The 26010-nt window shown below is 40.7% G+C and overlaps 1 protein-coding gene across 3 annotated transcripts; it reads right to left on the reverse strand.

Moving 5' to 3' along the window:
- Window positions 1-420: 420 nt before the first annotated feature.
- Window positions 421-20625, reverse strand: cpeb2 (cytoplasmic polyadenylation element binding protein 2). 3 transcript variants are annotated; one of them, XM_030726663.1, is made up of 11 exons: window positions 19935-20038; window positions 17074-17293; window positions 12514-12604; window positions 10917-10967; window positions 9852-9875; window positions 7808-7981; window positions 7610-7699; window positions 7293-7411; window positions 5509-5623; window positions 5113-5294; window positions 421-4278 (listed from the first exon to the last, which is right to left on the reverse strand). In XM_030726663.1, the coding sequence occupies exons 2-11, from the start codon at window positions 17281-17283 to the stop codon at window positions 4051-4053; spliced, it is 1284 nt and encodes a 427-aa protein (XP_030582523.1). In that variant the 5' UTR covers window positions 17284-17293; window positions 19935-20038; the 3' UTR covers window positions 421-4050. The 3 variants fall into 3 exon arrangements, with proteins under 3 accessions (XP_030582523.1, XP_030582521.1, XP_030582522.1); XM_030726661.1 differs by having other exon boundaries at window positions 422-4278; window positions 17074-17343; window positions 19279-20625; XM_030726662.1 differs by lacking the exon at window positions 10917-10967 and having other exon boundaries at window positions 422-4278; window positions 17074-17343; window positions 19279-20625.
- Window positions 20626-26010: the final 5385 nt, after the last annotated feature.

The following is a 26010-nucleotide window of genomic DNA, read 5'->3' on the forward strand; positions in this document are numbered from 1 at the left end:
CCATTAAATTTTGTACATTAAAATGTAAAATCTGTCCAAGATTTTGGTTTTATAATGTGGAGAACTGTCCATTAATTAGATTCCCACTGGCCTAACCAGTGCTTTGAGTTTGGTCAAGCAGCAACTTCAAGCTTTAAAAACAAAGTCAAGAGGAGTGCAGACAACTACAGTTCTTTTAATGTTCACTTGAGGCTACTTGAAGATAAAGGGAACAGTTTATCCTGCCTGGGACAGGGTTACCGGGGGGGGGGGGGGGGGGGGGGGCACCCTAGAAAGAGGTCTGGGGAGGGTGCTCGAGGGAGAGCGCCTGGTGGCCGGGCCTTAGCCCGTAGGGCACTTGGAAAAACACTGTAAATGCTACATGTTATTATATATCTGTGTGAACCAGTTAGATGCAATAAAAAGTCTCTACAAGATCCAGATATCCAACAAAATCATGTCCAAACAGAATGGGTCTTTATTCAGGAAGTGAAAGAAAGGAAGAAAAAAAAAAGAGATTGTAATCAACACCCCATTTAAATACAAAGACAAAAATAAAAATAAACATGATATTCATTTTGCATATCAAAGAACCATTCAGTAATAATTACAATCCAAACATCTCATAAACCACTTTTGTGAACCTATACACAAACTCTGATTTAGAAATTAGTCACTTTAACAATAAAATTACAAATATTTAGCTTTAAAAATAATTAAACTCAAAATAATATCTTAGCAATTAGCATCTTTAAATTATATATAGTGTTTTTCGACATAAAAATACAAAATAATACCAATGACATTTAAATATGAAAAATTATTCCAAGAACCTGCTACTATTAAATGAAATAAAAATGTGGGAAAAAACAAGATGAAAGGAAATAGAAATATGCATGAAAAAGTCTCTCCTTTTGTTAGCAAAACACTATCCAAAATAACTACAATCATTTACATCAGTACAAAGATATCTGGATTTAAAAATACTTGCAATGAAAAAACGGGGTTTATTTTTTTCTGACAGTAAAAAATGACACTGTGGATCAGAAATCTGCAAAATATGCAATGAAAAAAATAAATCTGCATTAAAAAGGTTTACACTGTAGTTCTTACTTTTATACAAACATTAGAAACAGTATTGCACATCACAACACAGATTCGAGGTTAGTCAGCCTTTCAAAATGTGTTATATTCAAGTTTCAGAGCATCTACGAGGACAGGCAGCTGGGGCCTCGATGCAACAGGGGAGAATCTCAAGTGTCTTCCCAGAATATAATAAAACCTTCATGTTTCCGTCCTTCAAATGAAACGTGTTATGTGTATCAAAATAAGAATCAGCTGTATATCAAAAACTTTGATGTTACTAATGACATGATTCTTTGTCAAACAAAACTTTTGGACATAATCAGGGGTAAAGAAATCGAAATATTAGTCCTATTTAAATAGAAAAATACAATCAAAATCAAATAAATTTTTTTTTTTTTGCCTACAAAAATAGTGAAATAAATATGATTTTTACAAAAGCAAGGACACATACAGAACAGAGTAACAGTGTTTAACATAGAAACAGAAGCTCACAAAAAAAACAGCACGAGTCAAGTGTTACAGGTGACGATATTCAAACATCATCAGACGCCATGAGAACCAAAGCCACAAAAAAAAAAAGGAGGGAGGGGGAGGAGCCGGCGCCCGGTCTTTTAGCTTTCACCTCCATCAGGTCGCAGCCTGCGACGCCTTTCCAAAAATCCAGACTATATTAGAATATATTAGAAAACATTTGCTTTTTGCTCTAATCACACAGAACAATAGATAACTTAAGACCACTGCTCCACGCTACATCTTAAATAAGTCGTTATGGAGGCGGAAAAACCAAGAAAAAAAAAAAGAATAAATCGTCTGTAGAATTATACAGAATTATACTTGTGAACTGAGATTATTTAAGGGGTGAAAGAGAAGGAAAACAAGCAGAGATATAGAAAAGTAGTGCATAATATATATTATCAAAAACAGAAAACATATTGAAGGGCCAGTGATGGGTAAACTGTTCACACAAACAATTTCAATTACACAACTCAACTAGTCTCAGTTTCATTAAGGTTTTGTAACAGTACACAGTTGACGCCTGAACACTGATACCAAGGAGCACGCACACGCACACACACACACACACACACACACACACACACACACACAGGGGCATGAGACACTAAAACCACGACAACACGAGAGCGACACACTTGTACAGTACCGAACAGACGGCTGGGCCACCGTCCTCACAAAAACAAAACAACAGCAACAACAAAAAAAAATAGATTGTCCCTAAAGAGTCTTTCAAGGGTTGAGGTGGAAATCAAACAAACTAAAAAGAAAGAGATCATCTTTAGCACGCCAGGAGACCACGTGTCACTGTCCTCATCGTAAGCGTGGTGAGGAGGTGCGGAGGTGCTTCATCTTCCAGTAACCGGGCCAGTGTTTTCCTTGGATTTATGGAGCTGCAGCCACACAGCATGAAAGCCTGACTGTTACATTACAAAATAAGCAGTTTTAGTGAAAAATGTTCAAAACGATGCTTATTAATGTGACAGGGTCACATTAAGTCCTCCAAACTGACAAAGTCTTTCATTTTGCATCTGGTCTGCCAGTAATGCTTTACCAGATTAGCCTTTGGAACCGCACAGAGATATATGGGATAGGAAGAGTGGAGGTGGAGTCGTTCTTCTCTACGAAATCTGTAACTAAACTAGAGCCTCAGTCTACACTAACAACAGTCACACAGCACATGGACGACACACAAACACAAACCACTGAACACCACTCTGCTTCTCAATGGGATTTTTTTTGTTTTTGTCATTTTTTTTTTTTTTTTTTTTGCCATACAAGCCACCATGTTACAAAGTGATGGCGTCCACTAAGTCTACAGCAGAACCAATATCACTTTTTGTATTGTTAGTATGTAAACGGATCAAACAACAGAGAAACATCAAAGCATGCAAGTTTAAATATGTTGTTTTTTTTAACTCTTTTGTCTTCATCTGATTTTTTTTTTTCCCTCTTCGGCATTTGTACTCGATGATCATGCTACTCGTTATAGAATTGTTATGTCTTGTCTGTATTTATTATTTCAGTGGTTTGTTTTTTTCCTCACATATATCCAGCATGCTATTTGTGTAGCTAAGCCTATTGTCATTATATGCACTCTGAAATCTTTCTATGGCAATGGGGGCCAGAAGTGTTCGAGTGCATACTGCATTTCATTTTACATGATTCAGGTTTATAAATGGCATTAAATATAATACCTACACATCTATTCATATATATGTATATATATATAGCAGCAAAGCTTCTGAAATAGCTCGGTCAGTATAAATGTTGAATACAGTTAGCAGAAAAGCAGATTTTGTATTTTGAGGTATCACTCTACGGGTCAGTATGAGCGCAAAAATAACCCTATTATCTTTTCTTTTTTAAATTTTAATAAACTCTCTAAGAAAAAGAAAGAGCCCATGGCAAAGTTAAAAAACAACGGTTTGCTTTGTGGCAGAAAACATGTCAATTTTAAGCTTCCTATCTTTTTTTTTTTTCTACCTTTGGTTAATGACCCGGGGGAGGCGTCAACTTTATAGAATCGAGGTTTTCCCAGAAACAAGTGTGCACTGAATGCACCGTGGGGTGGCTAGCAGCAGACAGACAGACAGACAAGCTGCCCCCATGCAAAAACATTCCCGTATCTACGTTAAATCTCACATACAAAAATAATGATAATAAAAAAAGCTACAAAAATCAATCTCTTTTTAAATCTCCTCTTAGAAAAGATGAAAGTACCACAAAAGAGTTGTAGAGTTGTCAGAGCCTGAGATGTGAGGGGGGTTTTGGTGAAAAACTGAGGCTTGTGGTGTTTGGCTGCTACAAAAGATATATAGATATATAGTATATACTGTATAGTGTTACGTACTCGATTATACTGATAGCTTAGAAAGCAGGAGAGGCCGAGCGATGCTCTTTTTCCTGTTAGCCAGTGTTTAATTTCCCTTTCCCCTAATTGTGTTACCATAGATTTTGGGGGTCACATCTCTAATTCCAGCGGAAGTGAATCTGGCGAGGGCGGTCGGCGCCTTCTTTGACCAGAGGCTTGTGAAACTCTCGCCCGGCACGCGAGTGGATGTTAGCCCAGCAGAACTCGCAGTAGTACTGAAGACAGGTGACGTTGGCGCAGAAAAAAGGAGCAAATTTTCCTCCGCAGCGAGCACCCTGGCACTCATCGCACAGCTGATCATCCAGGACGTAGGGCTTCACTTCCACCTGCGCATTAAGGACACATTGAGGGGATATAAATACATAGAGGATTCATGTGAGCTTTAATGAGGGGCACAAGCTTAATGCAGCGCAGAGAGAGGAAACCTAATTTAATCAGACCTTAATTCTTAAGTCTGAAAAGTATTAATTTAAGGTCATAAAATGTCTTTAATTGTGATGGTTTTTACATTTTGAGATGCTGCTTATGATTAGTGAAATATATATATTACTGTATCTAGTTAGCTTTGTTAACATCTTTTGTTCCTTTTTAGATTTGCATAGATTTGCATGCTCTTATATTCTTTTAACGCATGCATGCAAAACTTCCTTTTAAAAGGAAGAGACATATAAAATATGTATGTCCATTTCTAACTGAAAATAAAAACATGCACCATAGATTCACTTTAATGATATGACTTCAAGATGAAAAGCACCAGGAACAGTTTGACATCACAACTAATGAGTTTCATCTGCCAAAAAAACCCCCCAAAATTTTAAGGCTGTGGGATTTAAAGGAGTCAAGTTCCATATGTAATCCGAAAAGATGAAAAGGGAATTTTATATATTAAAAACAGTGATACCAAAGGAGAATTTCATGTCTGCTTTAAGTAAATAATCAGCTCCTACTAAACCACAGGCTGGTAAACAGTGAAACCAAGTGTTTCATTGACCACTACACTGAGGACTGAGGTTTCTATAAGCCAAACCACCACATCCATTCCTGCTTTTCTTTAGCTTTCAAAAAGTGTTACATTTGATTAAAAAAATGCAGAAATCCTGAAATACACTAAAAAGTAAAAGATGAGGAAAATGTTCATGAAAGGGTGGGGGGGGGCATACCCTCTTATCAATGTCACCATGCTGCAGCTGGACGAATCTTGCGCTGATGGCAGCGATGTAACTCTGTTGGTTTGAGAAAGCCACTCGTCCTGCCCCCTTTGGGTACTTGAGCTCTGGATCTGTGTCAATTCCTGCGTAGCACACTCCACCATAGAGACGATCCATAATCATGGCCAGCTCAACTAATCGAGGGGTGAACAGAGGACAAAGAATGAATTTAAATGCATGAAAAAAACACATGCGAGATGTGGATGTGAGACAGAAGAGAAGCTGCCAAACTGTGACTGCAGATGAGGGTTTTTTTGTTTGTCTCAGTTACCATGTGAAGCCCCTTAGCCCCTTAGAGTTCCTGCCTATTGAGATTCAACAAAAAAAAACCAAGTTAGGTGTATTTACTTGCTCTCAGGGGACGAGGGACACCACCCACAAAGATGGTCTTGCGGGGATCGAGGGGCTGAGATCCATCCATCACAAAATCGCTGTCACTCAGGTTCCAAGGACGAATTTGCACCTGGAGTCAAAGTCAAAGATGATTAAATCACTTTTTTTTCTCTCTCTCTTTCAGGAAAACACACACACATTTCCTATATTGTAAATTAATACTGAAGTCTTCCAAACTTCCGAAATGTGTTTTAGACTTTAGATTCTTTAAATTAGGCTTTGCACACTCTTGGCAGTCTTTCAGCTTCATGAGGTCATCACCTGAAATGGTTTTCCAACAGTCTTGAAGGCGTTCCCAGAGGTGCTGAGCACTTGTTGGCTGCTTTGCCTTCAGTCTGAGGTCCAACTCATCTGAAACCATCTCAGTTGGGTTTAGTTCAGGTGATTGTGGAGGCCAGGTCATCTGACGCAACACTCCATCATCCTCTTTCTTGGTCAAACAGCCCTTACATAGCCTGGAGGTGTGTTTGGGTCATTGTCCTGTTGAAAAACAAGTGATGGTCCCACTATGCGCAAACCAGATGGGATGGCATGTTGCTGCAGAATGCTGTGGTAGGCATGCTGGTTTAGTGTGCCTTGGATTTTGAACAAATCGCTGACAGTGTCACCAGCAAAGCACTCCCATACCATTACACTTCCTCCTCCATACTTCACGGTGGGAACTACACATATAGGACCCATCCATTCACCTTCTCTGCGTCTTACAAACATATGATGGTGTTTGGAACCAAAAAGCTCAAATTTGGACTCGTCAGACCAAAGGACGTCCATTCCTTGTGTTCCTCGGCCTGAGCCATTCTCTTCCTCTTGTTGTTCTTCCTTACAAGTTGCTTCTTTGCAGCAATTCAACCATAAAGTCCAGACTCATGCAGTCTTCTCTGAACAGATGATGTGTGTGCTACTTGAACTCTGTGAAGCATTTAGGTGGGCTCTTTTCTGGGGTGCTGTTAACTTGCGATTTCTGAGGCTGGTGACTCTGATGAACTGATCCTGTGTAACAGAGTTAACTCTTGGTCTTCCTTTCCTGGGGTGGTCCTGATGAGAGCCAGTTTCATCATAACATTTGATGCTCTTTGTGACTGCACTTGAGGATACTTTGAAAGTTCTTGAAATTTTTCAGATTGACTGACCTTCATTTCCTAAAGTAATGATGGACGGTCATTTTTCTTCACTTAGTTGAGTAGTTCTTGCCATAATATGGATTAGAACGTTAGTCAAATAGGACTATTCTCTATATATCAACTCCACCTCTTCACAACACAACTTAAGAGGGCAAGAAATTCAAGAAAATAACTCTTGACAGGCACAGCTGTTAACTGAAAGCCATTCCAGGTGACTGCCTCGTAAAGCTGACTGAGAAAATACCAAGATGTGCAAAGCTGTCATCTAAGCAGGAGGTGCCTACTGTGAAGATTCTAAAATATAAAACATATTCTGGTTTGTTTAACACTTTTTTGTTTACTAAATAATTCCATATGCATTTCTTCATAGTTTGGATGACATTAGAATTAACGAGAAGGTGAGCTGGTGCTGCTGTACCACAGACCGCACATAAAAGATGAACACAGCCACGTTTTCTGCTGCTTTAGTCACATGTTCCTGCAACCAAATTAGTCCCCCAGCCTGGCTGTTAGACAGAATGAAGTGACCTTAAGCCACCTCCACGTTGGCGTCAATATTCACACTCAGAAGCAACATCCATCGTTTTAATCTTTATTTAGTCTTAGTGGAAAACTCACAGGCTTGTCTTTGATGGTGGGGCTGGAGACACACAGGTAAAGCTTCCCATCCTCCTCCATACAGGCTTCAATCAGAGCCTGCACTGAGCTCTCTTCCTGGAACAGCAGGAACGCATATCCTAGGAAACGTATATATAAAAGCTTCAATGTACACACAGAAGAATAAGAGATGATATAACAAAGGTGCTCACCTTGGTTTGTCAGTATTCAAATGACACCCATTTATTTGCATCATATCATCATGCTGTGCAAGCTCAATGTAAATACAGCTGGTTTTAGCAGCCATAAATAAGTGAGCCTGCTGCTTTTGCTAATACCTTTAGGCGGAAAGTAGGATTTACTCTCTGCTTTGTGTGGCCAGTCCACCACGAGGTGACCGAAGCGGCGGAAGCTCGAGGTTATTTCATCTAAGGGAATTTGAAATAAAGAACACATGGAGAGAGAGAGAGCTGACAGAATGAAACAAAATAAAGACCAGCAGTACAACACAATCAGGGAAAATTTTATTTATTCACCTTCGTCTATGTCAGGAGGTAAACCTCCCACAAACACCTTACGAGAGAAGCGCTCGATGCGTTCCCCGTTTTGGTGAGGGTAACAGTTGGGAGAGCCAAGGACTCCTGGGACACCCTGGTTGCCATGGCCGTCATCAAGGAGATTGTCATCAATAGGGAAGAGAGAGGAGCGACCTGGTGGAGGAGAAAAAAAAAAAAAAAAAAAAAGGCAGGCAAGGCTACAGCAAATGTCAAGCATGCTATTAAACATTCACAAGCAGAAACCCTCACAAACATGTATCCAATCCCACTCACATTTCCTCTCCTTGAGGCAATTTTATATCTCTGCTGTGACGGGGACATATTCAGAGCAGAGGCTTTCTATAAAATAATGTTTCTGCTTTTATTGCTGAGTGGTTGTGAGGCCAAGCACCAGCTTAAAGCGAGGATTACGTACAATTTGGTTTTTACAGATCTGAGACCGGGACACGCAATCATGTGTGCTCCACTCTGAGCAGCGTGGCAGATAAAGCGTGTGTGGAAAGGCAGGCTGAGTGGAGCAGAGCCGTTAACGTAATGGCTAAGCAGTATGGAGTCCCAAAGTGTTCGATACTGACTAGGCAACACAAGTCATTTTAAAACAATAAATAATTAAATAAATATAAATTAATTCATTGTGTAGAAAATATAAATGAAACAAGACAAATATAAAAAATTAAACTCAGTGGACATGTCCCCTCTCCCTCCCCTCTGCTTGCTCATTGCTGATTGTTACTGTATGGTCTTTACAATATAAAGCACATTGGGGTGACTGCTGTTGTGATTTGGTGCTACATAAATAAAACTGAACTGATTATTGAATCATCCATATTTTCATTACTATTTACAATTTATAGAGAAGTTAAATTTTCTTCATTTTGAATATCATATTTTACATTATATTGTATAAAATGTTGTAAATTGGAACAGAAGTCTTTGGCCAGCAAAGTAAACAAATCTAATTAATCCCCTCACAAACCAACGCGTGGCTACGTCCACTGTTACACTGGGCCTGACTGCCTGAATCTTGTAGCAGTTGTTCAGCTTGCAACCTTAAGAAGCAGGAGGCATCAAAATACGCTTTTAAGAAAAGGTTGTTTTTTTTTAAAATAAAATTGTTACAGTGAACATCAGTGATAACATTACATTTCTAAAGAATGAGTACATTATTAAAAAAATTTATTATTTTCCAGATTTCTTGTTCATGACTTCATTTTACTCACAGTGTTGGTTCCACCATGGTTTTTTTTGTAGGCCAATTTAGAAGGTCCCAAAAAGCCAATGGGATTTTTCCACAGGGTTTGGAATTTCTGCAGAAAATAAGCTCTTTGGGAAATAAAAGTTCTCTTTCAATCTTACATTTTCGCTTTTTTTTTTGGACAGAAGTAAAAATACTAATGTTAGGCAGTAAATAAACTATATCTTGGCTGCATGATGGCAGCATCACAATCACTAGCCTCCTTTGTTTGTTACCAGAAGCCTTGTCTTAGATACTGTTTCCAAAAAAAAGGAAAAAAAAAAAATAATAATCACAAACTGGGAACAAAATGTGAAAATGTCTGAAGCTCCTGTTAACCACAGACCTTTTTTTTTTTTTTTTAAAAGAATGTAATTAAAAAAAAACTGTGCAAAATAAAATTAAAACAAACAAAAAAATTCTTATTTGTTACGTATTTGTGCTGCATTCGATCTTTATACTTTGGGTTTCCATATCCAGAGTTACAGTACTGCTGAACATCACCAAACATGAAACCCCTGATTTAATGCACGTCTGGATACTAAAACAACACTTTTTTTTAAGTATTTTTAGTGTATTTCTTTAATAGTCAATCATAAATTTGACAAGCAAAATTGGTTGATTTTTAAGCAACACTCCAAAAAGTCAGTGTCCCCAAATTTAAAAGCAGAAAACAGTGACGTCTCAGTCCAGACTTAAGGCCTCAGTTTGGGATCTATTTATGCAATAAAACATGCCACAAGGAAAAAGCCACAGGGAAAGAGACACGCTACAGAAAGCTGAATTTACCTCGACGCCTCCCATAGCTCCTGGCTGCATGTAGAAAAGTACAAGAGTGCAAGTTTCAGCTATGAAGCATTTCTCAGAGGGCATTTGTAACTGTAGACTTTAATCTGCTGATCTGCACATAACCTCTTTACCCAACCACCTATCATTTGAGTCAGTGACTAACGAGCTAAATTGACAGACATTTTTAAAGGGCTTAAATCCTCCTGAAACCCAAAACAAAATATATTCATTTGCTGAACTTACTACATGTTAAGTACTCAAACAAAAAAGCTACGGCCTTTGTTAAAGACAAAAAATCTCTGGGAAAAAAAAAAGCCATATCTATCATATACTTGATGAAAGTAATACATAAAATCCAGATGCCTAAAAATAACAAGTTATTTTTTTTCCCTAAAAAGATTCTAAACGTGATGTAACCCAATCGAAAGCCAGAAAAATTAAAACTCTTAAGGGCCAAAGCCCTGAATGTACTCTGGCAGGAGCAAGAAGTCTCATCACACACAGCAGCATAGATGGCCTATAAAAAAGGACAAAAATTATTTTCTGATTATTGAGTCTCAGGAGGAAATGGCAAAAACCAGAACCTATTTAAAAAAAAAAAAAACCATCATAATTACTCCCAAATGCTGTCTGACCCTGATTTACGTCCCACTAAGACGGTTACAAAACATGATTTTATTTTTGACAACACCTCAATGTCTTTCCAAAAGTGAGGCTAAAATGGAAAAAAAAGAGGGACTTTGCAGGGCGACAATTATTCTAATTAACACAAAATGTAACTGGAGGTAATGCAGTACAGTCTTTGTAATACAAGGCCAGTAAATTTTCAGTTCTACCACATGGTAATTTTAATGCCAACAAATACTTAATGCAAAAACAGTTACACAGAACCCATTTAACAGGTACTGCCAGATATTCTCATCTCTACACCAGATGTAGCAGAAGTGACACAGCGTGGTCCTATTATTATACCACAGTGAGTGCGTCTAATGAGGCTAAAGAGTAATGGTGGGAGCATCATGAGAGCTGCAGACACAGAGGAGGATGGTGCTAGGAGATAATTACCATTGAGCATGAGTAGGCCGTCAGCCCCAGGGTTAGGGCATCCCACACGGCCTGATGTGAGAAACAGACGCGCGTACACACACACACACACACACACACACACACACACACACACACACACACACACACACACACACACACACACACACACAAATAGGAATGAGACACAGAGCAGATGGAGAAGACAGGGCAAAGCCAGTGCATGTACATGGGAATAAAAACACAAAAATGCACACACACAGAAAAAAAACTCTCTTGTCACACGTCTAAAGTGAACACAAAGAGGAACAAAAGCTCTTTGTGTATTCAAAATTACCACTTACTGTACGTCAGCTTTCCCACCAACTCACGGTGGAATCATTTTTGGTATTCAAATGAAGGCTATAACACTGCCCAGTTTTAAAATTCATTTTAAAACAAACATCTGACAGTTTTTGCTCAGGAAATGATTGAGAAAAAAATAACTCATTACAGTAATGCTATTTTCCATCATATTTAGTCCTGCTGTAGTTTTCAATCCTGCTAACAAACAGCACCAAAGTCAGAAATGTGAAATTCTAGCTGGCAGCATCAACTATGAAGCACCTTCAAATAAACGAAGTCTCAAATAAGATGTAACTTTATTTAAAAATGTGTTCGTTTATGCGGTCTTTCATTTTGGAGCCGTTAGCCAGAATGCTGTGTTGTGTTAACCATGGCAATGCTATAAATGGCAGAGCAGACCCCTGCAAAGCCTCCTTCCCTCTCATCTCCTCTCTTAGCTGTCATACACAGTGTGTGAAAGTGTGATCACATCTAAAATTAGAGTAGACCCCTCCCTCCCCCTCCCCTCGCCTTTGCTGTGCACACTGGCCCATGTCCTCTCCATCTGCTCTGGCAGGGAAAACAAGAAACTTGCCCAAGAAAGGAGGACACAGGTTGAGTAATAATTTAAGCAACTGCAAATGAGAAAACCCACAGAGGAAATTTTATACATGTTTTCAAACCTGGTCTGTTTTTTTTTTTTTTTTTTTTTTTTTTTAAACCAGTGACATTTTTTCTTTGTAATACTTTACAGTGAGAGTGTCTCTGGCTTGTGAGGCTGTAAATGAGCTATGAGCAGCCTTCAGTAGGAGCTGTTATTTGACACTTCTTCTCTGATGTCCTGAGCTGAGCACAGCGGGCCAGGACAGTGTCACACTACGGTACATTCTCCGCTCGCTCCTGCCAAGAAGTGAGGAATAATTCAGCAGATACTCGGGCCTGTTAGTATATCTTTAAGTTGTGCACAGACAGGCCTGACAGTTACAGGTGTTTTCCTACACGAGTAAAGAAAAACATGACGGTTTCTCTTTTTTGCTGTCCTCCACTCCTTACTCAGATCTGCCCAGGTTAAGTAGGAACAGGATCAGAGTGGGAAGGTCAAGCAAATGTGCAGCTGGTGGCACAAGTATTAAGCTCTCAGCAGGGAGAAAATAAGCTGGTGTGTTGAAAAACAACACAACTCTGGGAGCAATGGGCCCGTCACTTCCCCGCACGACATCGGGTTGCCTTCTGCGAACACGATCGCCTCAATCTGACCCCGCGAACTAAGACTGAAAGGGAAAGGCCAACTTACCTTTCATTGGATCCTGCTCGGCTCGCATGATGTCAATCAGAGAGCTCTCCAGGGAGTGCATGTTCAGACTGTCGTACATTCTGGAGCGATCCTGAAAAAATATATATATATATACATATTTTTTTATCATCCAGAGTTTGACAAAACAAACACATGCCACGGTGCATGAGTAAATCCTCATGTTTCTCACACACCTTCGGGATTTGGCTTATGAATAATAAAACCTTTGAAGCAAAGGGTATTTGGCTTAACATGCGCCTCACGCTTGCATTAACATTTTTTCCGTATTTATTCACTTCAGGAGTCTGAAGGTACGTTTACAGGCGGCCTACACAACGGATTCCCCGAGCTCTCTGGACAGCTTCCAAGAGGCGGACAGAGAGAAAATGCAAACTTAAACCAGGAGTGGCGTTTCACAGAGAGCACCAAATCTACCACAGAACATGCAGCATAATGGCAGGTTAAATTCCTCACTCTATGACTGTCATAATGGCAGCATGTCGCTTCTGTGTGTGCAACAGTAATTAAAAGTTTCTGTAAAATAACTATTTAAATTGACTTTAAATGTAACTATCCCCATCAGCCAGCCTTTAATTTGAATTTCACAGCCATGACTGATGATGAGTAACATTTGCACTGTACGTGGGTGCCTCAGTGTCACGTGCAAAGTTCAGGTAAATATGAACTTTTGGGTCAATCCAAATGAAGCGGGAGTGCTGGAGCGCCTCAGAGCTTCACGAGGAGACAACCCTGAAGGGACCGACTTTAAATCATGGATGGGTTTTTTTTGCTTTTTATTGGCACAATTTCACAACTTTTTGACCGAGCCTCTTGGTTCATTGCTGCATTATTAGAACGATTAACAGGTTCACACTGGTCTTAGTGTGTTATAGAACTGCCAACTTTAAAGGGTAAGTTCAGCTAATTTAAATGAAATTCATTTTCCATTTCCCTCTCATAGAATCCACCCATTCCGATTTCTCCGTGTAATTATTCCACGTTTGGGGGAAACCTGCCTCTGATTTTTCTGTCATTACGTCAATACAGTGAATGAGGTGAATGTTGTTTCTTTGGAGTGCTAAGCAGCAACCTGTATATCATTTACCGCTGGTCATTTAGTCTGAGTAATTGTCATGATAGGCCAACGATCCAGAAGGGACTGACTTGTCTGATGTAATGGATGAGAATGAGCAATGGGAAACCTGACGTTGGCTGGATAATCTTTGTCTTTAACATCACAGTGTTTTGGGGTGAGTTAATAGCAGGAAACCTAAGGTCTTTTTAAAGAAATAAGAGTGCCTTTAGTAAAGCTGGTCAAACACTAAGTGAAAGCAGGAGAGCTGCTCCTTTTGTCCCCCGCCTACCTCTGTGTCATGTTAAAAACATGACACAGCAGAGATACAGTATGTCACCGACCGCTAAACATTAAACAGAGAGGAAGGAAGGAAAAGACTTGGAATCTGAAAAATTCCGGTGGTGACACTGTTTATGGAAATGAACAATCCATGCAGTTGGGTCTGTTTCCTGGAATAGGAAGCGCTGCACTTCTTGGCACAATAATTTGAGCTCATAGCAACAGTCATACCTTTTGGTGACACCATTAATAAAGTGATATCATTAGATTGGTTTGAATGAGTCACGGTCATAGTCACATTAGTCTTAGAATTGATTTACACAGAAAATATACTGCAGTAGCAAGCAAAGCAACTCATAATTTTAGCAGTTTTGTGGATTTTTGCTGAATATGAACTGTGAGTTGAGGTCCATAAAAGACACATTAAATTATGATCTGTGGCATGGTATCTTTTAATCAAGGGATGTACTTTTGGGTGTCCAATCTGTGCAGTCTTTTCCTTATTAGACAACAATAAAAAGCCTCTTACATAAAGCCTGCAAATGAATGCTTTTTGCAGGAGAATTAAACTCCAAACACTGAGCTCTGATGATAGAAGTTGCACTGGAAATGATAAATTATATATAGAAATATAAATGATCTTATACATGTAGTTTCAGGGAACAATCCTACCTGATAAACATTAGAAGGAGTCCAGTAAGATCAATATAAAACAAGTAAAACACTGTTCTAAGTGCCTATATGCCAGGTGAGACTGTCTGAAGGCCGTGTTTCCTGTCTATGATTCTGTGTCTTTAATGACATGAGGACTCAAACGTTAAATAAAAATGCAAATTATGTTCTTTGAAAATAGAAACCGGTCTCACAGCACACATCAACTTTTATTTACACTTGGATAAGATCTAGACTTTGCAGTTTCCCACCTGAGGTGACTTTTCTTTTTGCTGCATTGTGCGTTTGTTAGCTCGAAGCTGCGGGAGAGGTTTTTGTTTGGTGTGTGCGTATCACTATGCAGATCACACAAACAAGTGGATGGGTCTAATTTTAATGAGAATCTAAAATGATGTGTGGGCCAGATTGGTGATGGGCCTTATTTGTGCTGCATTGCACATAAGTGATGCACACTGAGTGCAACTTCTACAAATGAAATACATGCAACTGTATTTGCATGAAATGTGGAGGTCAGAGGCACAACTCTGTATCAAACAGCAGGGGTTCAGTACAGTCATCAAAAAAATAAACCAAACACAGAACAAAGACGCCACATAAACGTCTTCTGGGGTTGAAAAATGAGTTAATATTATTAGCGCTGGTAAAAACATTTTCCGGCACAGGAGGTAAACTGTAATAAAATAATCTTCTTAAACCAGTTTTGCGAATTGGGATTTCATTTGCTAACACACAGCAGACCTACTTGTTTAAGAAATGGTCAGAAATAACAGGAAAATGTAGTCAAATTAGGTAAGTGACTGCACTTAGTCATCCCACAGAGGTCCAATCTGAGCCAAAAAACAAATGCTGTATCAGGGACACAAAACAGAAGAAGATTAATCCAATTTTGAGGACAAATGGGAATGTTTGTTTTTGCCAGGAAAATCAGAGATATGATTAAAACATGACCAAACGATGACCATCTGGACCCTGTAGCATTAACACGGGAGAATAGATGCACCAATTATAGCGGAGTCCCTCAATTCACTTAAGTGCACAAAAATATCTCACTTACATTACAAATATGACAAGACTCAGAATTTAGACACATGAACAGCACATTCTCAAACATTTTCTGATGAGGATATGGGAATGGATATGGTGATACGTTGTGTATAATATATATATTATATATCAGCTCATCCCACCAAAATGCACCACAGAGCGCCACAGGAGGTCATTTCTACCTGTGGCCATCAGACTCTATAACTCCTCCCTTAATAGGTGACATTGTGGTTCATCAGTGTCATTCATTTATCAGTATTCAATTGTACATAAAATTGTTTAAATTTCCATATACATTGTACATACACTTATACATTGTACAAAAAAGGACTGTGCATATATATATATAATGACACCTATTTAAAAAATTTTTGCACTCACAAGTTTCATATGTGTATAGATTTAGATGTGTATATAGTCAAATTATCTCTTTAGTCTTTATATTTTTATGCCTTTAGTGTATGTTATTGTGTTTTTGGTTTACTCGTTTAAATGAAACGGTTGCAGCTGTAACAACAGAAATTTCCCTCTGGGATCAATAAACTATTCTGATTCTGATTCTGATTTTACTGCTGTGTGAGCCACACAGCCTCTTTTGTCAGCGCCACCAAGCTGGGGGAGAGATGTATACCCAACAGCAAAAGCCCACATTTGTGGTTGTTAGGAGAAACACACCTAGTTTTAACTATCATGAAAGATTTGGAAAACCCCACGTCTGCTCAAAGAAATGAAAGAGTGAGTTTGTCACCTGGAAAACAAAACAAAACAAAAAAAATGATAAAATAAAAACACAATTTTGATTGGTTTTATTTATGCCCAAGTATTACGGGAATATTCACTTTTCAGTAGTCACATAAATGGCACAGTATGGATACTTTTCTTCTGGAATAATGGCATATAAACAGATACAGCTACAGTATGTAAACAGCTACGAGAATGCGGTGCAACAGAATTTGATGGCCGGTCTTTTGGACACTTTCATGAGTCAGACCACAACTTGAAACATGACTCTTTAAAATGGTGCAAGTGAACAGGTTTAGCAGCCTTAGTACCAGCAAAAGATTTTAACTTCCTGAAAGTACAAGCAGCACAGCCAATACTTTTTGCTTAAACCTTTGATGAAACCTTGTCAGATTCAGACTCCAACCGTCTGCCTAAAACGCTGACAGTGCCGGCTCTGTTGTGGTGTTTTATATCTTCAAACTCCTGCTTTTGTTTCTCTGTTGCAAGAAAGAACCCCCCACCCCGTTTTAGTTTCTACCTCATCAAGTAAAGTGAAACTATCCCTCACACAGACCTTCATCATTTTCTTTGTCTAACATCTAATTCGCACGATTGATTTAACCTCTTTCACCAGCTCTTTCCCACCTTTAAAGCCACTGAGTCTCACACTGTCTAACAAAAGCCCTTCTATTACCCCCCCACAACAAACCAATTACCCTACAAAACCACCAACAGCAGCCAGTGAAGCCACAACCCAAAACACATACCTGCAGGGGCAACAAGGTGTTGCTGTTGCTGTCTGTGCGAAACATGTTCTCCTCTATCCAGGACTTAGGCCCCAGCGATCCGCCAGAGCGTGGGAACTTGGGAGGAGCGATGACGTTGCTCGAGAAGGGCTTCTTCAGGGGTGAGACATGACTGACTGAGCCAGGTACGCCCATGCCACTCCCTCTGCGGTGGTCCCGGCCCCAGGACATCCCCCCGGAGCCCCAGCCATTTCCTTGGTGACTGCCCCAGGGAGATGGCTTCACCATGGGCTGTGCAGACATTAAGATGATAAGTTGTTAAAATGAGAATTTACAGCTTTTAATTTTTATTTATTTTATGTATCCACCACATTCATTTCCTCCTATCCTGTCTTTCCTTCCTTTCTCAGTCACAGCTTGATCTGCTCCTGTAACGGGTGGCTGGATAAGAAGATTTAGGGCTTTAAGACTAATACTAAGTATCCCGTACGCTGCAACACCACCTCTGTAACTTACAAATGCTCTCTCTCTCCACCTGGACCTTGGGTCCCCTTTTAAGCATCATGCATTGGATTGCAATTGTGCTTAATCTCACACAGGAATCATACACAGAGCAGAATCAACTTTCTGTTTCTTGTGCACTCAATCCATAATGTAAACCCTAAACCTTTGACCTCACTGCCAACATTCGTGTTCTAATAGTGCTGCATTTAAGGAACAGATTTGATACTCTAAAAAAAAAAAAAAAAAAAAAAAGGATAATACAAGTGCTTTTAAGCAGAATCATGATAAGACATGGCTGTCCAAAAATGAATGAGGAAATTCCACAATGGCAAAGATGGTGGTACGAGAAGTATAACTTCCATGAGAAGAATGCCCTTTTAAAAACTTGTTGTGGGGCAAAGGTTTTTTAGTACTTTGGAATTTTTATGTCCTGGTTACCATTAAAAAAAAAAAATGTAAATTTTGATCATGTTTAAAAAAAAAAAAAGATAAAATAACTGTCTAGAGGCATTTCAAGATGGCTACCAAGTGACAAGACTTCTAGAAGGCCTTTGTTTTAATGAATATTTTTAAACTCCTACAGAGGCTGTTTTAGAGCCCTATTGGAAATTAATGTATCATAACTCGTGTACAAAGGAGCCAGTGATAAAATATGCATTTAGCAACCAACATAATAGAAAAAAATGTTGCATTTTCACTTAAAATAAGTTTAAAATTGAATGTGCCCTTGATGGTGGAGATCACCATCATGTGGTTGTCTCTGCTGGTTTCATGGAAATATATTTACATAGGAGTCAGAGGACAGGGCTAAAGGTTAGTGAAACAGGAACACTGCACATGCACTACAGGCACACCCAGTCACACACACACACACACAGGCGTCCATGCACACACCCAATGTGCAAATTGCACTACTGAGTAACCTGAAGCTGCAGGCTACAAACCCCCAACTGCTGCATGACCGGACTGTTCATGTGAGCTTCTTATGTTGCTGCATTTCCTCAGGGCACTTGCAACCGGCAACCATCACACCATGAAAATACTGGATGTTTTTCATTTTGCTCAAATATAAGCAGCCATTTATGATACCAAACCCTGCAAGCCTTTGTATTCCCACTGAGTGCACCACAAGGCAGGGATGGTCCTGTGCCATGTGACCACATGCCACTGCCAGCTTCCAGGAGAGAACAACAGCTAGATTCAGTGATGCTCCCTTGTAACCCTGTTCACCCCTCCCTCCCTTTGCCTAAAGAGTAGTGATTTGAGCCCTTGCAGAATGCATTATGCGTTTGTTTTTTTTCATTATGCATCATGATAAAAACTGTTTATTCTTCAGTGTGCAGATTGTGCAGATTGTGCACAGATTCTCTCTCACACACACACACACACACAGACACACACACACACACACACACACACACACACACACACACACACACACACACACACACACACACACACACACACACACACACACACACACATCTATAAAGGCTTTATAGCTACAGGGTGACAAGATATCCCTAACCTAAGGGCATGCCATGGTCGGCCTTCACATAAAATGACAGACCTAATGGATTGGTTTAAACAGGCTACAAAGAATACAGATTTGGTGAGTCTTAGTATCTGTTTAATGGTAATTAATGCAGACAAACATAAGGGTAAACATAAGGAGACCCGCCGGTGCCACTTTCGTGTGATTCCCGTTCCCCAGCAGCTCACCTGATGTTGGTTGTAGTTGTTCCGCTGCTGTAGGAAGGCGCCCTGCTGGGGGTGCATCTGGGGGCTGACCGGGGACCTGCGACTTTGCGGCTGCTGAGGGACGTTTATCTGGGGTGAGAAAGGACCGCTAAAGCCCTGCACGTTAATCCCGGCGCACGGATTAGCTGACACCGGCGAAAAACTCTGGAAGAAGGCCGGGTTGATAGAGGAGGGGATACCTGGGTAGAAGCTGTTGTCAGAGTCCGCGTTGGGCATCTGGTTAATGGGGTTCGCGTGGATGGGATTGATGGAGTTGGGTGCGGGCGGGGGAGAGGAGCTGGTCTGAACGGACCAAGGGGTGCCGAACCCAGGGAGGGAAGGTGAAGACGAGCCCGCACTGGTGCTCTGCATCTCCTGGGTGGGGAGGTTCGGGAAAGCGGCGCCGAGACCTCCGGACAACATGTTGCCGGTGCTGCTGCTGCCATTGCCGTTATTTAAATGGTGGGCGATAGGGGAGTCCATTTGGATCTTGTTAAGGTTTACGGAAGTGGGCGATGGCGACGCGGCATCGGCTTCAGCCTCTTCCACTGGAGAGCCGCAGGGGTCAGCGGCGCTGGGTTCGGGCTTGGAGAAGGGCTGCCTCTGCGGCAGGTGACTGAAATGTCCCTGGGGTGGGGTCGATTCTTTGGGGCTGAACTCAATGTGCTGACCTAACTGCTGATGTATTTTTCGGCTGTGCTGAAGGTCACAGATAGACTGCGTTGGGCAGAAATGATCGGGGAAAGCTATCTTCTGCCCTAGGTGGTTATAATCCGGCGTGAACGAGCTCGGCTGGCCGTCGTCGTGGCTGTCGGTTTGGTTCGGCTGCTTTCCGGGTTTGCTGACCGTGCTGCTGCGGTGCTTTTCCTTGGTTGACGGGGGTAACTGTGTAGTTGTCACCCCCACAGGCTCATCCTGCATGTTTTGCTGATGCGCAGCAGCTGACAGAAACAGCGGGGACGAGGCGACGCTGCTGAAAGTCGAACCGGAGAGGAAAACCGGCAGGACGGGGCGTAGTATCCGTCCGCCGACGTAAAATACTAAATTCGACGTTTAAATAAGGCAAAAATGCCTTTGACAATATATTTTAAACAGCGTTCCTAAATGAGGTCTATTCAAGAGTGTGTGTGAAAAGGCTGCAGGCTACAGCACTGAGAGGAGGGGGTCCGGCCTGTGCAAATAGTCGGCTCGCTCGATGCGTAATCGCTGTTTTACTCGGTGATATTATTATCTGACTAAAGACCGAGCTTTTTCGGCCTTGTACACTAGCCTAGCCTGTGCGGTCCATTCCTGTCCGACCGTGCTGCCCCCTCCTCTGGTTACCGGCTGTGCTGCTGCGGCAGAGGATTAAAGATCCCCGACTCAACCGACGTCACGACCGCATCACGCCTGTGCGCCCGCCTCGAGCCCGAGCTGCAAAGAGGACCGCATTGTTTACGTCACTTTTTCATTATTCATAAAGTGCAGTAGGCCTACAGCCCTTAGCAAAGAAGGTAGGCTACTGTAGGCTGACTGTAGGCCTAATTACAGCCAATATATATATATATATATTTTTTGCCTAATACTGCTGTGAGATTAATTTGTAAGACCATGTAGCCAAGTGACCCCATAGTATCATATGTAGAGTAACCAGTATGTTAGATATCAAATTTTATAGAGCCAGTAGCTTTGCCATATTTATATGGTACAACACATACTGTTAATCTTAAATATATTTATATATTTTTTTGCAAATAGTGACATTCACAAGCCTAATTCAACCGCTATTTCTTTGATTTTCACGCCCAGCCATTATGCACATTACACAGTCATTGAACCGGATGTTAGCGCCAGTTTGGCCTCTCAATTCTTCATGTCTCCCCAAAAGTGCTTTAACAAAAGCTCAAACATTTGCAGGGTACATATTGTACAGTTTTCATCCGCCCGTGCCTATCAGTATTCAGTCCACAACCACCGTGCGTGCGTCTGCGCCAGCGTCACTTTACGCACGTACGCCGGCAGCTAAATATAGTTTTCTATGTCAGCGCGTGTCAGGGGAGATGAATCTTCTTCACATACACTGAGCTCAAAACTGACAAGTAACCCCAACATATGATCTGCCACCACCAGTAGCTCCTTGTGGCTACTGGGGAATCATATTTTTTGTTTAGGAGTGAGTCTCCACGCATCCGGAGTATGCCACCAGCTGACTGTGTTTGAGGACTTGAGGGAGAAACCACAGAAGGCTTTACACCGTCTCTACCCTCAGCAGCTGAGTGGTAGACGACTTTAATTCATTTAAAAATACAAAATTCCCGTTGGGAATTGGAGAGATGCAAATGAAAAAAAGAAAAGATTTCCGTTCTTGTTTTGACAAAAAGCCCAGTTTCATTGTGTTACTCCAGTGCATTTGCTGTGTGATCACAAAGACGGATGAATAATTTTACTTAAAAAACAAAACAAAAACAAAAGCAAAACGGCTGAAGCTGAATAAATCATCGCAGTATCTGCGTTTGAAGACGATTTTTTAACGAGGAAGACAAATACCAGAGTAGCAAAGCAATGTGGATGATCGACCTACCATCTGGTCCCTGCTAATGATGATGGCTCATCTCTGCTCAAATGACACACAGCTTACTGCCTTGCTGTCCCACCTTTACATATATATTTAATTGAAAGAGCCTGATTAAAATGGTGCTGGCAATTCCATAATTTCACCTAAAAGTTGAGGAATATTCTTGGGCAAAATATTAAATATTTTTATTGTTGCGGTAGCTGCCATGTGTATATACTGGAAGGTGAATCACAAACCTTATCACTGCTGTTGTTCTGCTGTTCCGTGACATGCGTGTACAAAGGTTTTTTTTCAATCAGTCTGAACATAAAGTGAGACTAAAAGTGATCACTGACAGCACTTGACCCCATCACTGATGTCTTATTTTTCCTCCCCCTTCTTGCTGCACCTTAAAGTCTTTTGGGCATTGGGCAGCAGAGAGAAGACGCCCCCCCCCCACCGCCCTCCTCCTCTAGAAATTCCCTATGATAAGGTCCCAGATGGGACAATCCCACCAGTGAGGGGGCAGGTGTGGTGGCCACAGTTGGAGCTGAGCACCAGTGATTAGCCAAACCCAGTAAGTGCAGGAGGGAGTTAAATGGGGTAGGCTGCCAGCTGCTTGCATCTGATGATGATGATGTGTGTGGGGGTGGAGGAGTGGGGGTTACCCGGGTGGGTGGGGTGGAGACAGAGTTGGTGTTAGAGACAGGAAGGGGGTGGGGGTCCTTTCTGTGACTCTCAGCTGCCCCACCACACACAGAATTTGACACATCAGTCTCCATATCTGTATTCACTTTCAGATTAAACTGAGCACACCTGAGTGTGTTGAGACACTGGGGGGGGGGGGGGGGGGGGGGGCAAACGTACGCATGAGAACGGAGCACACGTCATCTGACCATAAGAATAAAATAAAGGAGCTACACTCATTTGAACCAGGGTTTTAGAAAGCACCTGGCCCACAAAGCAATCTCAAATTTCGCTGTGTTTGTTAAGCTTGATCTATTTAGGTCTCTGTCAGAGAGGATGGCAGTCACACTGCAGCTGCAGTCGTCATAGCAACAGGTAATCTGCATTTCCTTTTGTGTGCTTGATTAGTCTGTTTGACTCAGGGCTCTCACGCTCTCTCGGTCTGTATGTTTTTGAAGGGCTGGGCCGATGCCACTGATCAGCTCATTCTGTCTCACTGATACATTCATCAGCGGTGACGACTCTGTATTCTGGGACTGATGAGTGCTCGTGCTTCAGCTCTTATAATCCCTTCCCAGCACACAGGAAGTATGCTTCCTTTGTGCCACCCAACTCTGCTTTAAGGGTTGCAACAGTTTCACTGACCTGCTTTTGTTTTTTGTTGGTTTGTTTCCAGTGGGTACCTGGAGGTTTAAAATGTGATCATTGATGGTATGCAGATACATAAATGCCATAATTAAATTCAGGGTGCACCCAGATCAAATAAACAACCATTTCTCTTTCTAGAGTCAGCCCCTTGTTAATGTTGCTAAATGAGAGACCTTGCCGTGAGCAGTTTTAATTGGAACAACTTTCTAAAACTTAGCATTAAAGTTGGTAGATTATTCAGGGCAATGTGTGCGCTGACTGTGGAAATGATTTTTTTTTCATGATTTTTTTTTTTGTTGTTGTGTGAAATGTATCGTTGCCATGAGGTACAAGACACCCCCCAAACACCACAAACAAAAAACAGAAAAACGCTGTAATCTGACACATGATAGTCCTATGAAATATTCCCATATAATTTCCATCAATCTTGTCTTCCATCCTTTAACTTTTTGAAAATGTTAATGATCTTTTAAAATGAAAAAAAATCCATCCACCCCTGGGTTTCATAACTGCAGATGCTACACAAAACTCTCAACGTTCACCTCAACCAATTCAAATCACCAAACTGAACCTTTCAATAATATTTATTTTTGTCCAGTTATGTTTAAAGTTGTTGTGTTATGCACTTCTGGGCCATCACAGTTAGGATCTCTGAATCTGAGTAAGTGCTATAAACATCTGTATATTTGGATAACATGCTGTGTACATAGGAAAAAAAAATTGAAATTAGGGTGAACTGATCCCTTATCTTGTCACTCGTCTCCTTTATCAGGGCTATTGAGCACACTGTCTTGTTCTAGCTGTGCTTCTAATTGTACATGCTTTCCTAAATTTGTAATACCAGCACACGGGAGGGCATTTGTTCCAGTTTGCACCCAGCATGGCCTCCACGATGGAGGTTTCTTTGTTGCACTAAATTGTCCCTTTGTTGTAACTCTCTGGGCACTGAATAGCTCCTTGTGTTTGCTGACTGATAAAGCTTCTGCAAACAGTTATCTTAGTTACACACATGCACACACACACACACACACACACAAACAGCCAGTCAAAGGTGTTGGTAACGATGCTACATCCACGTTAGATCACAAACTTACAAACTGACATACAGTGTGACAACAGATGCCTTGATAAGCTTAGCTCATATCCAAACAGGAGTTTGTCAGGAGTGGCCACACCTACTTGAAGCCACTGTTTCTTCAGAATCATTCAAAAATGGCCCTCCCATCTATGATGATGGCATTATTCTCTGAGATGAATGAGCAATATCAGGAGCGGCATATATTTGCATTTTACGACCTGCCGCAGAAGGCTCAAGACTGATTAGGTGGCTGGTTTCTCCAAGGCTGGAGACAGTGCATGCACATCTGTCATGCTTTAAACATACTGGAAGTGTGGCAGGCTGTTATCCTGCTTCATCAGAATGGGCTGTATATAAGCTTATAGCACTATAGTGAACTACAAAACCACAAATTATACCAGTGTTCATCATCTTTGATCAACCTCATCCCATTTTCTTTCTCTTAGGGCTCTCCCGGCTCTTGTCTTTAATCCTATTCCCAGTATTCCCACAAGTGTTCTCCAGTGATCATGTCTGCTCTCTTAGCTTCAGCTTCAGTGTGTGTGTGTGTGTGTGTGTGTGAGTGAGAGAGAGAGCAAGAGAGAGATGAAGTTATCTTAATGTCAGGGTAGATTTCCTTGGGTTGTTGCACAGAAGCCAGAGCTCTGTTGTAACAGCAAACAGTCACATGAACAGATAACATCCTTCAGCCTTCTGCTTTCCATCCACCGCCTGTTTGCACACAAATACATGAATAGGATGGACACACACTCTAATGCAGGGATCCTCAGACATATGGGGACGCCTTTAATGATGTTTAAAAGAGAAACAAAGAGGGTACCCACCTAACCACACACACACACACACACACACACACACACACACACACACACACACACACACACACACACACACACACACAGTGGGTTTTCTGAAAGCACCTGTTTGTCATTGTAATGTATTATTGCAGGTAATGCAATTAGGTGTGTGTCTCTCTGTCTGCGTTTGCAACTGCATGTGTGTTCCATATATTGTAAGCCAGCATCTCAGATGTCACCAGAACAGAGCTGCAGCTGGGGGGGTCAGAGGTCATCAGTGCCAGGTGCCTCTGGGCTCTTGGTGAAAGCCAGCAGGTGTAGCGTTTGTCATTAAAATAACAAGAACATCATTTTTATTTTGTGAAACAAGCGATGACAAAAAATATGGCATCCATGAGCATTTAGTCAGCATTAGTTTGTTTAAAAATAAAAAACAATAATAAGCCTCAAAATCAATCAAATGCACAACACTAGATAAATATGAATAAATAAATGAGCAAATACAGTAAAAAGACTTTTTTAACACTGTTTTTTAAATTGTAAGAAAGTTTTCCACACTCGAATCAAAAAGTATATATATAAAATTTATATATTTATATATAATATATATAAATATATATTTTGTATAAAAATATAAATTAGGTATTTTTAGTCCATTCATTCTGATAAATTGCAGACTTATATGAAATTTAAATGACTAAATTTAATGAGTCATACTCATGTTAAAGCTACTTTGAAGACCTAAATATATTTATATTATATATTAATTTAATTGCACTCACAAACTTAGGTGTGGTCATGTTCTTCCATCATAGGGGAACTGCTGTGCTGCAACAAGAGCTTATTTTCATTATCAACACATCTAACATTTTCATTGATGTTTGATTACGTGCCACAAAAATGCTTAAAAGCAGCATATAAACATATTGAAGCTACTTGGATTTGGCTGAACAGTAAGATGTTAAATTGAT

The sequence above is a fragment of the Archocentrus centrarchus genome, chromosome 4 (genome assembly GCF_007364275.1).
Source record: "Archocentrus centrarchus isolate MPI-CPG fArcCen1 chromosome 4, fArcCen1, whole genome shotgun sequence".
NCBI classification, from domain to species: domain Eukaryota; kingdom Metazoa; phylum Chordata; class Actinopteri; order Cichliformes; family Cichlidae; genus Archocentrus; species Archocentrus centrarchus.